The sequence below is a fragment of the Vespula vulgaris genome, chromosome 6, assembly GCF_905475345.1.
Source record: "Vespula vulgaris chromosome 6, iyVesVulg1.1, whole genome shotgun sequence".
Lineage (NCBI taxonomy): Eukaryota > Metazoa > Arthropoda > Insecta > Hymenoptera > Vespidae > Vespula > Vespula vulgaris.
In genome coordinates this window covers 2,523,716-2,537,953 of record NC_066591.1, presented here as the reverse complement: position 1 = coordinate 2,537,953, position 14,238 = coordinate 2,523,716, and the positions used below count along the sequence as shown (strand labels likewise).

Genomic DNA, 14,238 nt, shown 5'->3' with positions numbered 1-14,238 from the left:
ACCGGCAATAACTTCATTACCACGTAGGCTAATTATGAGAAATTAGTGCGAGGCTAATAACAACGTGGCATTTCTTGATCGAGATTTCATCGATCAAAGGCATTCGTGGTCAATATTATTACCTCTTTTTATATCTCTCTTTTTCTCTCTTTTTATCTTACTAGTAAATAAAAAAAACAAAAGAAAAAAAAAAGAAATAGACGATCAAATCCTTTCGTAGTACATTCGCCACGCGTGTGGTCCCTTGAATAATTAATTATTCAACAAGTTTTTAATCCGTTTAAGTGAAATATCAAATAAATCGTTTCAGAAAGAAGTAAAGAGAGAACGATATCGAGGTTAGTTAAATAATGATATTTTACATGTATATTTCGAGTATAACATTACTATACGATAAGATAAAGATATCATTAATATTATCAGGTTTGTTGCAAGTGAACCGTAGAGGAAAGGAAGGCTCGAAGGAGGTACAACGAGGTGTCCTACTGTCCTCAGAGGAATTTGCGATGTCGGATCGTGCGAAGGTGAATGAGTCGAGGACACACTGGTGGCACTTGTAATTACATGATCTATAGATGTTCCACCGTAGAATTAAGATTCCACGTAGGGAAGAATCGAGAGAAGTTTACGACTTCTCTTTGATCGTTTCACGTCGTTTCTAAGTAAAATGTATAGACTCGAAGAAGAGAAAGAGAGAGAGAAAGAGAAAGAGAGAGAAAGATAGAGAGAGAGAGAGAGAGAGAGAGAGAGAGAGGGAAAGAGAAAGAGAGAAAGAGAGAAAACGTGTATAAGAGTCGGTCAACCGCATCGATGAGAGAAGAGCTTCAGATAAAGTCTATAGCCTAGCTCTATCTCTCTCTTTCGTTTATATACACGTAAATAAAGAGTGAGAGAGAGAGAGAGAGAGAGAGAGAGAGAGAGAGAGAAACATCGATAGGAACGCACACTAACTCACGTTAGCGAGTACCGACGCTAAGTCACGACCTACTAATGAATGATTATGCTACAATTTGCCCCGGGACGGCAGCTATCGCAATTTATTAAATTACAGTGATTCGTGCCCCGACTCTCAGCATCCGGTAGTCGCGCGTCGCTATTCGCGAGGATAATTCCCCTCGTCGATTTTCGATTCCGATTCTGTCCTAGTGTTTCGCGTAAAATCTTTATCTATCTATGCACGTATGTACGTATGCATGTAGATATGTACGTATGTATAGATACATGTAAGTAGATTTATCTCGATATGTTTAACCTCGTTCGAACGAATATTCTTCGTGAAACGTATCGCGGACTCGCGAAATCTTTCAAACGATCGTAATTACATATATATGTAAGCTTATGTATACGTGTATATATATTTTCTATTTTCTTTTTAATTCTATCAGATTGCGCGATGACGAATCGATAGCCTTTTATCGTTTCAAACCGTGAACATCGGTTTCGAGATGATACTCGAACAATACGCCTTCGTGAATTTTATTATCCAAGATCGAGTCTATGTTTCTTGTTAATAGAAAATAAAATAATCTCTTTCGTTGATCCGAGTATCTTCTTCCTCCGTTTCTTTTCCTTTTTTTTTCTTTCCTTTTTTTTTTCTTGTTCGATATAATTTGTACGAACATTCGCAGGAGTAAAGAATTATTAACGAAAATACTTATTTATAATCACTCGAGAAAAATATTATAGAACGACAAATTCACGAAAGTATCACGCATAAAAGTTTTGCGCTCATGTTTTTGACGAACAAAGGTGTGGTAACAACACTCGTGGTAATTAGAATTGCGCTCTTGTTCCCACGGTATTCATTTAAAATGCACGATGTTAATAAAAGGGGAAGAAGTATATATGGAGATGTGAGACTAGTCGTCTCCGTGCTTCTGAAGGATTATACATAAACGAGTTGTCACGATTAGAAGAAGAAGACAACGACGACGACCACGACGATGACGACGACGACGACGACGACGACGACGAGGATGACGGAGATGACGAGTAGAACGGATCGCGAGATTCTATCTTCCATGATTAGCATTAAATTAGATGACAAGAGCACGACGCGGCTTAGTCTCGCATCAGCGTTACGCAACGACGATTACGATTCTTTCTTACATTGTAGTTACTCGTTGGTTGCTGCGTAGTATAATCTCCTTAGTTTGATTGTTTCTATGCTACGAGTCTGTAGATATGTATGTATGTATGTGTGTGTGTGTGTGGATATGTTAAAGGACGGACACATTTATAAAATAACACGACATCGAAGAAAAATTAGTCGTGCAACACTGCCACCAATGAAATTGTACATTTTCTCGATTTCTTTTTTCATTTCTTTTCTTTTCCTTTTTTCTCTTAATCTTTTCTTTTTTCCCGAGCCGATATTACTTACACTCCTTATTACAGTCGTCGTTCTTAATTTCTTCTTGCACAAGATCACTTCGAGGAACGCGACTCGCTTCAAGAAAATCTAATCGATTAAATATCGATATCGGGTAGAAAAAAGAATATGACGAATGTCGGCAACGATTTACTAACTCTCTCATACTCCTATACGTTTCTATATGCCACCGCGTGTGTATATTCGTAAATACAATAAATTAATTTATCGTAAAAACGGAGCGTAGATGATAAAAGGGTTGAAAAATATAACATTCCTAAATTTTAACGATGAATTTTGATCGTAGTATCGAGAAACAGATGATGGAGAAGAGGAAAAAAAAGAAGAAGCAGAAAGAGAGAGAGAGAGAGAGAGAGAGAGAGAGAGAGAGAGAGAATCATATTATCCATCGTATATACGGGAATCCGAGACGGAATCGTTGCGTGTCGATGCAGTCATAAACAAGGGGCCATTAATTTAGCCACGAAGGATGCCCAATATCCTTCGAAAGCTTTTGCGGCGATGCACCGATAGGCAGCTAACGCGCGGATAAAATAAGTTTAAGGGCGTGAAATTGGAAGTAATTTTACAAGCCATAACGATCTACTAAATCTGTAAAATAATTAAGGGCGCAGATGTTCCTCCTCCCGTTTTACCACCCCCGACTACTTCACCTTCCCAACCCCCACGACCTAATCCCTTACTCTACCTTCTTCTCCTTTTCTTGCTTCTCTTCCTTCTTCTTCTTCTTCTTCTTCTTCTTTTCTTGTCTTCTTCTCTTCTACGAAGTCTTTTTCTTGGCTACGTTGGCCTCTTGAACGACCGTATCTTGAAATTTCGAAACCGTCTTCGCCGTCATTCCGAAAAATCAAGAGAGAAGATAAACGAAAGGATTTAAGAGTTTGGCCGAAATTAAAAGAAAATTGTACATTCGTTTCGGGCTTCTCAAATAACGGGTAAGGATTCGTAATCGTACGGAAAGTACAAGTTTCCAAAAGGATTCTTGGATAAGAGAGGAAAGAGAGAAAGAGAGAAAGAAAATTTACGTGGACAGAAAATGCACGAGTATTAAAATACCACGTACGTATTTGGCCTACTTCGACTTCGTAATATATTTATAACCGCGCATGTAAACAGCTTTTATTACGGCCCTATAAGAGAAAAGTGGTTCCCTCTTTAAAGAGCGGCGTATTAATTTATCATATTTATTGTGCGATCGGTCATGGCTATTTTACGAGACTGTAATTTCGTATCCTTAAAACGTATGATTATTTCCGATTAACGAAAGAATGGCCCCGATCTTACGCAATCTCCGATCGCACAATGCCTTGGGTTATTGTCCATGATGAGACGGTGTGCATACGTTCCACCATACGTGACACCATTAATAATACGTAGCACGTTTCGGTGATGTACGTAGGTACAATAGGTACGTTGCCAAAACCGATTTTACTACCAAAATTGCCCGAAATCGATTGCGTGACTTTATTCAAATTTTCTCTTTTCGAACAAAATTTTATAAGCTTTATCAATGACATTACCTCAGCTAAAAAGAAATTTATCATTTCAAATATATTTTGGATTGTATTTCCGTGAATAATCCATCGAATATCGACGAATCCGTCTAACCTTTTTTCTTTTCTTTCTCTCTCTCCTTTTTTTTATTAATATCTTTTCTTCTTCTTTTTTTTTTTTTTGAATACAAGAACTCACTGTCAACTTTTTTTATCTTACGTCTTACAATACACAGATAGGACTACTTTCTGATTGGACACGGGGCATAATGAGATTCGATCGGCAAATAGTAAGGACAAAAGTCTGTAATAGCTGCTTCGAAATCAAGTTCATACGTTATTTTAATGTTTCACGCAAGAGAAGTTCGGCATAAAGCAAATACCTTCGCTAAGCCGAGACGAGCAAAACCACATTCTTTCAGCTTACCGCGGCAGCTGGTAAACACGTCGATACGTAGATATGTACGTACGCGTATCCCAGTTTCATATCGGGCAAACCCGTTCTCACTGTGCTAAGATCATTTTTATGAAGTTTACATAATTTAGATTGGTTTATAATGACGTAATATAAATTCAGACCACCATGAGACTCGTACATATTTATTTCAGATAGTTCAATGAGGTATTAACAGTAGCTACCTAGACATTTTTAAGTCTCTTTCCTTTCTAAATATTTTTTTGATTTCTTCGATATCTAATTCGTTTCGGGTAAAAAATCAAATCAAATGAATATTCTAGTTAGTAATAAAAATATGTCTTATACACACACGAATGGTGTATATGGATATATATAACATTAAACTGATTTCTTTTGATAAAGCTCATTTCATTAATACATATATCGAAGTTAACGCAAGGAAACCGCGAAAGTGGAATCCGATATATCGCGCCCAATGGGGAGCCTATTTGGCGGGGACGTTTAAATTTAAAATATCCTACCGGAAAGTGACCAGTTTCCAACGCGCGACCACACGCAACGCTCGTAAAACCGAGTAACTCAGGCATGGATCTGGGTAGGAGGCCAGCTCGCAATCAGCTCGGCTTTCCACGTGCTTACGAGCCAAGTCAAAGGTACGAGAAGAGGGAGGATCACGAACGAGAAGGGGGAGGACGAGAAGTCCGAGTAAAAACGGACCTGCTAACGATCCGCGACCACCTCATCTTGATGTCCAAAGCCCGTAAACCCCTTACGTCCGTCCTACTTCGGATTTAACTACAACATCCCGCTTGGACTCCGGTCTTCCATTTATGCGCCCTTCACTAACCTTGAAATACTCGCGATAACGTTCGGCCAAATATGTCGCAAGAATGTCGCGTAATCGTAAGTCCAGATTATTTTATTACCCCTTACATGATCTTCCTTCAGTGCAACTATTATAGTTACCTAGCTGTGTTTGCTGAATCGTTACTTTCAGATTACTTACGTAAATTCTACGTTATTAAAAGAGATCGTTCCTGTTTCTTCTTTTCTTCTTCTTTTTCTTCTTCTTTTTTTTTGTTTTTAATTGGTTAACTCAATTTTTTCAAAAATTCTATAACACGACGATACCGTCGACGAAAGAATCTAACAATTTAACAATTCGATTAATAGGTCGATGATAAATTTCATTAAGAAAGAACCTTAGTTTCATCTCTTTTCAGATTGTGAATTCGTTCAGGATATTCAAGTACAATGTTAGAATCTCGTTAATCGAGATAATACGTATAACAATTTCCTCGACGGGCTAATTACCTTGCCTATACGCGTTCAACATCGATCGACGTTGAACTTGATCAACAGGATTACGCGTGATGTCAGCGTTGAAAATATACTTTGGCACGTAAAGAATGACTCATCGATGCTCACATTCGGCACGATCTAGCCCCGAAGGTGGTACGAAAGGTCACTGAGACTCTCTCTCTCTCTCTCTCTCTCTTTCATTTTTTTTCTTTTTTCTTCTATTAAGTGCACGTTATCTTTCTCTTGATCGTTTCTTCCCAAGCAATTAGCTGCGCGGCATTAACATTTTCGAGACGATAAATCATTAAGTATCGCGAACGAATCCAACCGAAAGTGTCGTACAATCAATCATTTCCGATCGAAAGCTCGTTAATTCGTTTTTCGTCGTCTTCTCATTTCTCGGAAATAATTAACGAGCCTCCGATAAAGTGTCTTAAGTAAATGAAATGTCGTTTTATGTAACGTGACGCTGACTACGATTGCTAAAAGACACGTTCCTATGAATATATGTCGTCGAAAACAAAAGGACGACATCAAGGAATTATTAACTACCGGTACGATGTCCATCCTTACACTACGAATCATTACAAGAAAATACGGTAGTCGTACTGATCGTCTGGCTCGTGGTCGGTGTGTATTCCGAAGGACAGTTTTCTACAGACAGGGACCGATTTATACTGAAATATTTATCGCCAATAAATACGAATAAAATTAATTTCTATCTATTAATTCATAACAATAATTGTCTTCTCGAAAGAGAAACAAAAAAAAAAGAAGAAAAGAAAAACGTTGCTATCATAAACCTTTTAATATCGCAAGTCATTAAATTATCTTCGAAATTATTTTTCTGATCGAATTTAATTATCGTGCGAAGAAGATTCGTAGTTTCCGGAATACTTATATCAAATTATCTTAGCGCATACGAACTTAAGTTTAAAATGGATAGATTCAAATATTTTTTAGAATAGATCGTAAAGAGAAAAAGATAGAAGCGGCCCTGTGATCGGAGTCGGCAATCGGTAGTCAGTACCGGCCGGAACCCATTCAGCTGCTGGATGTCGGTTTACGGTATACGGTCTGTCTCTCTCTCTCTCTCTCTCTTTTTCTTTCTCGCTCTTTCTTTCTTGAAGAAGATTGCTTATTAGGATGGCGGGGAGCTATGAAATAGAAAGGCCAGTGACAATTTGATAGATTGAGCTTTTTGTCGCTTCTCTCGTCGTTAGAGCCGCCACCGGTGAAATTATTGGCTTTTTTGTCGGTGACCAGTCGAATAACTAATAACGAGTCGCTTGTCCGTCTCATTTGCGACCAATGGTAGCCATTGTCCCATCATCGAGGAAGGATTACGGTAGTTCCGTGTTCGTACGAAACGAACTTCGTGAAGTGACGTAGAGTTACGTGTGATGCTCTCGAAAAAAAGGAAAAAAAGGAAAAGAAAAAAAAAGTCGGTTCGATTCGTTTCGTCCTCGAATTTGAGACATCTTAGAATTTTATTTGTTATTACGCAAAAATAAATCGATTTGTTTCTAATTTTTTCTCTCTCTCTCTCTCTCTCTCTCTTTCTTTCTCTCTCTTTACAATAACTATTATATGTGTATCTGTGTAAATGAATTTTAACGATAATTGACGAGATTTATTGGTCAATGTAATTTAGAGATATTTTTTCAGAAATCTCTACCCTTCGTTAGAAGAAAAGAAAAAGAATTGCAAATATATAGGGTATATTTATCGAAGCAGAAAATTGAGATCATTTACTATCATGAAAATTGAAGGAAACGAAAGGGAGAAAAAAATAGAAGAAAAAAAAACAATTTATTTTCTTATATTGCAACATAAAATATATAGCAGGTATTTATCGAAGCAGAAACTTTATCATTTTATACCGTTAAATTTTTTAACAAAACAAATCCTCTGATCGCTTGTGAGTGTTTAATGAATAAGTATGTAAAAAAAAAAAAGAAAAAGAAATAGCAAATCGTTAAAACACTTATAATTAAAACACTTATATCATACAAAATGACGATTCGCGTGACGAATCACGTGAGAAATTTAAATATTAGAGTAATCCAATTCGTTCAAGCGGAAAATTTTCCATATCGTATTTTTACAAAATCAAACGAAAAAAGAAATGCATTTCTCTCTTTCTCTCTTAGGTAGAAGCGTGCAGCGTTTGCTCTACTCGAGCGCGTGCACTCTCGTTCACGCTAATTTTAGCGAGAACGTCGTCGTGGCACACTCGCGAACGAGATCAATTCAGCTAGGTAGTCGTATGAATTAAGGTCGATTCGTATCTCTAAGAACGTTCGAACAAATTAACTATTCGAAAGTATAATATTTCGTTGACATTTATATATATAAGATAAAAAGAAAAGAAAAGAAGAAGGAAAAAAAAATTATATATTTTTCTTAAATAAAAAATAATAACGTTGGAATAAATAATTAACGATTCGAAAGTGCAGTATACCGTTGACGTCTCTGTAAAAAGAAGAAGAAAAAATATTTTCTTTTAATTAAAAGCAAATTTGTTAAAATTAAAGAAGAAGAAGTTAAAAAGTAAGACCCGACAAGCTCGTCTATTTTTGAAATAAAAAAACAAAAAGATAATAATAGTAAAAAGAAATATACAAGATTTCGAATGAATTTTAATTTCGTGAATTTCAATGACTAGTCGGAAGAGACTATCGATTGATAAATTTGATTAAATTATCCTCTACAAACAATTAACCGTAAAGAAAAACAAACGGCAATATTTATAAAGTACGAGTTCTTATCCGCGAATTTATCTGTTATTTTCTTTTCTTCTCCTTTTTCTTAAAAATTTATTTTATAAAGAGAAAAAGTAGATCATTCGTCATCATTAACGGTTGGTCACCGTTCGTCGTTGTGTGGCCTTTTCTTGGCTCCTCCCTTTAGCTAGCTACTTCCTCGTTGCTCGGTAAATCGTAAGCGGGTAAACGATGCGATTAATGATTTTATGGTTGAATTTCAGTGCTGTTCTCTGTCGTTATTAAACGTCCCAGTCGTTTGCCGTTTCCATCGGTAGCTTTGTCTTTCTCTCTCACTCTTTCTTCCAACTGTATGTTACATACATATGTATGTACGCATATACGTATAAATACGAACTAACATGTGTAGTGATCATCGAGATACGTTAGAAGACAAAAAAAAAAAGAAAAAAAAAAAAAAACCGAGTGGCCGTGAAATTGGTCGCAGAGCAATCACTGAAACTACTATTATTAACATCATCCATGATCATTAAGGTTGCGCTAGTGTGCTTTGAATCTCAACGAGATTCGACGTTACTCAATCATCGTCTCTCCTTTATAAAAAAAAAAAAAAAAGAAAAAACGCTACGAAATCTTAATCTGCTCGATCCAAGAAATTAATCTTTCATGTCTATATATATATATATATATATATATATATATATATATATATATACACATCACGTACTAGTACGTACATATATATAAATGGAGAAAAAAAAATATCAATATTGTAGCTTCTTGGGTGAAAAATTCCGTTACACAATAATTCAACCGATAAATATTGCTATCTCTTACGATCATAAGCGTAAGTATCCATATGCGTATCCTGGATACGATGTTAGACAGTTACGTGGAAAAATAAAAATAGTCGCTAGCAATCGTCGTTTCCCGTTTTCGCTCGTAAAAAAACGAAACGAAGGGAAATAAAGGGAGTATAACGGCGTTCAATTACATTCGGGCACGCACGCATTATTGTCGAGTTCTTCTAAAACGGTGAGAAAGAAAGAGAAAGAAAGAGAAAGAGAGAGACAGATAGAATAAGAAATAAAGCAGAGGTCCTGTGTCGATTCGTATTAAAAAAAAAAAAAAAAAAAGAAAGAAAAGAAAAGAAGAAAGAAACGATTGAGATCGTAACGTTCAAAATAATTTTTCCTTTTTTTATTCGATGAAATTACGCAGAAAAATTGTCAATCGATCGATCTAGTCAAGAATAGAATGCGATTAGACAAAGGACAATCCATTCTCCTGTCTAAAGAAACTTTCGTTTAATACGATACGTCGGTTAGATTGTAACAATAAGATTTATCGCGTGATCATAAATATTCTTACGTAACAATTATCACGATAAAATAATAATTGTTGAAATAATAATAATAATAAGAAGAAGAAGAAGAAGACGAAAGAATCGATGGAACTTATTGGATTTTTATCCAATTACCACTCTAATCTTGGTTATACATACATATATATACACACGTATATAAGGTATATACATTAATCATTTAAGATATAATTATGTGCTGCTTAATAAAAGAATTATAATAATTAAAAATTACTTACATCGAAAGGAAAAGTATAAAAGTAAAGTTAAAATTTATCGTTGGGCTTCGATCTTCGAACGACGTTGATTCTTCTACGACGTACCTACGACTAATGAGCTAAACGAGAATACGAAGATCGAAATATGAAAGAAACGTAAACATTGAGATCATCATTGAGAACATCTACGATCGAGATTGTATAGAACAATAAATATGTTTTTCTTTTTTCGATATAGTTCAGTGAGGTGTATGAAATACGTAGAATTATATAGAACAATAAATATGTTTTGCTTCTTTCAATATAGTTTAGTAAGGTCTACGAAATACGTACGACGTATAATATATACGGAATAATCATTATCTATACTTTGTTTGTTATCTCTCTATCTCACTCGCTCTAATGTTTCCTGTATTTAACGAAGAAGAAAAACCGAAGAGTCTTTCATTTAAAGGAGACACGTGCGCTCGAACAGTTTGATCGTTTTGAAACATAACAAGGACAGAAGGTATGTAAGTACGTCTTTCGTTCGATTCACGTCGACGCAATTGAGTCTCCGCAATTCCTACTTTCCCTCACTTTTTCCAAGAAACGAGGTAATACGATTGTGACAAAACTGTAAATTGGATATCGACCGGGCCAGAAAAGAGAGTCACCCGTTTCGGGTTGAGCCTAGCAAAAGTAATCAGGTTCGCTACCTTGACACAAGTGCCGGCTCGTACGTTTCTGTACCATGTTGTTTCTGGTTAGACGTAGAAAGTTAACTTAGTCTAATATTTTCTAATAATAGGTTAATTATATTTCTCGACTATGCATATTAATTGTTCACTTATTGTAAGGATAAATTCGTTTGAGAGCATAGGAGAAAAATCAAGATGTATTTTCTTTTTTTTTTTTTTTTCATAAAGATTGAACGAACATCGAAATATTATAGATATTATTATAGATATTTAAAAACGACTCACCGTACAGATAGTCGGCGTTTGTCCATGAATCCTATTGTTACTGTAAGGATTCTCCGATCCCTTTTGAACATCCTGATGAGATCTAGATGACAAAACGTTCGAACTGCTGACGTTGCTAGAATTTGCAACGTGACTGGTAGGCAGAGTCGAAGCGAGAGGTAAATCAGGCCGGAAGAACCACGTTGGCCACTGCAAACAAACGCGATAATTAACGATATCTGTTTCGTCTCCAAAATTTCTTATCGTCTCGAATTTAATCCGTCCACTTGTAATTTTTCATTTTTACGTTGTAAAGAAATGAAAGAAAAATTGTCTCGCCCGGACAGATTTCAAATTTATTGCGTTCGAAAGGATAGAAATAATATAATAAATATTTCAACGAGAAGATAAAGAGTCAAAGAAAAAGAGAGATAGAGAGTGAGTGAGAGAGAGAGAGAGAGAGAGAGAGAGAGAGAGAGAGAGAGAGAGAGGGAAAGAGAAAAGAGAAGATAAAAAAAGAACTGAAAGAAAAGTGTCGTCGTGTCGAAACTATGAACTAAAACTTTTTATCGTTAAAGAGGGAGAAAGTAAGAAAAAGAGAGAGAGAGAGAGAGAGAGAGGGAGAGAAAGAGGAAGACAGAGAAAAAAAATATAGTTTGCTCGTCAATCTTGCAGCTCGTTTACAAGCACGAGTCCCGACGAAGTCATCTGCGTGGCATCGGCAGAACATCGCGGATGAAAGGTTCTTTAACCGGTAAGAAGAAAGACGAGAGGCGTTAGTATTCTCGCCCGAATGCGAGCCTTTCTAACAAAGATAGACGACACGAGCCGTCGACGACCCTGCGTCGTAGCCAAGACGTTGCTCGTTTCGAGGTCGTCGCGCGTGTGGTCCATTGTGTGAGTGTCTCTGGCGTGAAAAATAAAAGAGAAAAGAATTCTCGTAATCTTTGCCTTTTCTCATACGCGATAGGCGCCTCGAATCATTTTTTCTATTTTCTCTTTTTTTTTCTTTTTTCTTTTTTCTTCTTCTTGATATTACGTTGATCTGATCCGTACGAAGATAAAGAAATTTCTTTTTATCGAATTGATAGAACGATCTCATGTGTAAAAAGAGAAAAAAGGAAAGTGGAAGTAATGAATATTTTCGTGAAAAATGTATTAAATATAATACGGTATTATAAGTTGAAAATTTTTCGAAACAAAAAGATCATTTTCTTTCAGCGATAGTGGATGAAATTTATCGAATAAGAATTTTCTTTTCTAATTAATTATTTAATATACCTTACGCGTTGCTGCGAGGCAACAGGAAGAAGGAATACAACGAAGGAGGGAGAACGTGCAATCGTTGCCTATCCGTTGACACGTACCAATGCATCTACAACGTGGCTCGCCGCCAGGAGAAAAGGAAATATTTGTCAGCGAGTTGTTGACACGTGCGAATTATATTCTTTACCACGTGAGGTTATACCTACACTGATAATAGGCATTTACGAACTGAGGAAACGAAAGGTGTTTCATTTCATGAAATACATATATACATGGTGCTGCACGCCATGATTTTCATTCTGCTGATCTAGCATATTTACACAGACGAGAGAGACAGACGCATGTATATACACACACACACACACATATATATATATATTTATATATTTATATTATATATATATATATATATATATATATATATATATATATACTCGTAAATACATACATGCATAAGTAATAACATCATACTTTGTAGTCGACGACGAGTTTACACATTTTCCACATAACTCTCGTGGTTTCTTACGTCACCGTTCAACGAAACCTCCATAGCTCGACCATCCTAGAGATTTAGTTATTTTCAACCTCGACGTTCGAATATCAGGGCACGATTGAACACGACGCAATGGAAAGAGAGTCCAATCGGGGGCTTTAGGAAGAAGGAAGAAGAGAGGAACAGAGGGGTATAGTTTCGGGGTGGTCTGGCGAATGTCTCTTGTCGTTACCTCGGCCGCAGTTAACGCCAAAACCGAAATAATAAACTCCTAAAATTCGTGAGTTAACGTGCTCTACTTCGACGCTCGTGATTCTAATCGGAGCCATCGAATTATTTTCTGTTTATCGAACTGACATTCCACCAAACTGTAGGAAACAGTTTAACATATTCTATCTCTTTCTCTCTCTGTTTTCCATATTTAACAGGAAACATTTATCCGACCTTGATAAGACATAAATTTTAAATAAAACACACTCGTCTAATTATAGTAAATATTTTCTCACTTTTTAAATTCCGAGTATTTCCTTTTTCCATTTTTATTCTCTTTTCCCGTTCTTCTTCTTCTTTTTGTTTTTTTTTTCCTTTTTACTCTCTTTGTTCAGTTTACATGGATAATAATTTTTCGAACGATAGAAGGTTCTACGTGTCGGCGCAAAATGTGGATACATACTAATCCGATAGACGAGATCGATGTTGTTTTTTGCAATAATCTATTTGCTACAGAGTTATAAGAACGTCGAAGAAAAACAATGTAGCGCAACGTTGGACGCTTTCTAACTGTTTGATTTGCCTCGACGAACGTGTCTATGAAAAACTTGTCCTTCCATTTGAGATATAAATGTGAAGCGGAAATCCTACTTTGCTTTTTTACGTGTATAAATATTATTAAATATGGCACTGTAGATTTTTAAATAAATTGCGCACAATAAATACGCACTAAGTTATAGGGAATAAATTATGGAGATAATCGAGAAGAGATAACGCTTGACGTTTTGAAAAGAAAACAAAAAAAAAAAGAAAAAAAATTTAATAATTATAAAAACGATATAAGAAATGATGCTGGATCAAACACAAGGGGAGAAAAATAAAGAAGAAAAATAGAAACGATCACGTCCTTCTGGAACGTAATAAAACGGTCGATATAGAATGATTTTCTCTTTAATATCGTTCAAGAGAATGAAGTCACGAAAAGATACGTGTAATCATGGAAGGTCAAGAAACTATCGTAATTTCCTAGCTGTTCATCTCCTTCTGAGCTAGAATTACACGTGTTTTTCGGTCGTAATGTAATTTTTTCTTCTCTTTTTTCAACGTTGTCGAAAGAAATGGACATTATGCCGGGCCAACGACAGCTGGCCAATGGGCGTTCGTTCGTTCGTTTGTGTTCCTAACATTGCTCGCAATGTCAAAGCGCCAGGATGCTCTAACGAGATAAACGCAAGTCAAACTACTTCATTAACGAAGCGACCTCGAAGAAAACGTTACGGAATTTATATCTTCTTTCATCGAGAACTCGAGAGAATTATACCACGTTCTCAACGTTCTTTTCGTAATAAATATACTTATGGGAATAATAAATCTGTTAATACGTTTTAATGCCTTATTATATGTATTATACAT

At 36.0% G+C, this 14,238-nt stretch overlaps 1 protein-coding gene across 1 annotated transcript in view; it reads right to left on the bottom strand.

Moving 5' to 3' along the window:
• Positions 1-14,238, bottom strand: part of LOC127064786 (AT-rich interactive domain-containing protein 1B-like) — a 190,591-nt gene that overhangs the window by 157,569 nt on the left and 18,784 nt on the right. Inside the window, exon 2 of the mRNA XM_050996341.1 lies at positions 10,878-11,066. Within this exon, the coding sequence (XP_050852298.1) occupies positions 10,878-11,066 (189 nt within the window). The remainder of the gene's footprint in view (positions 1-10,877; positions 11,067-14,238) is intronic.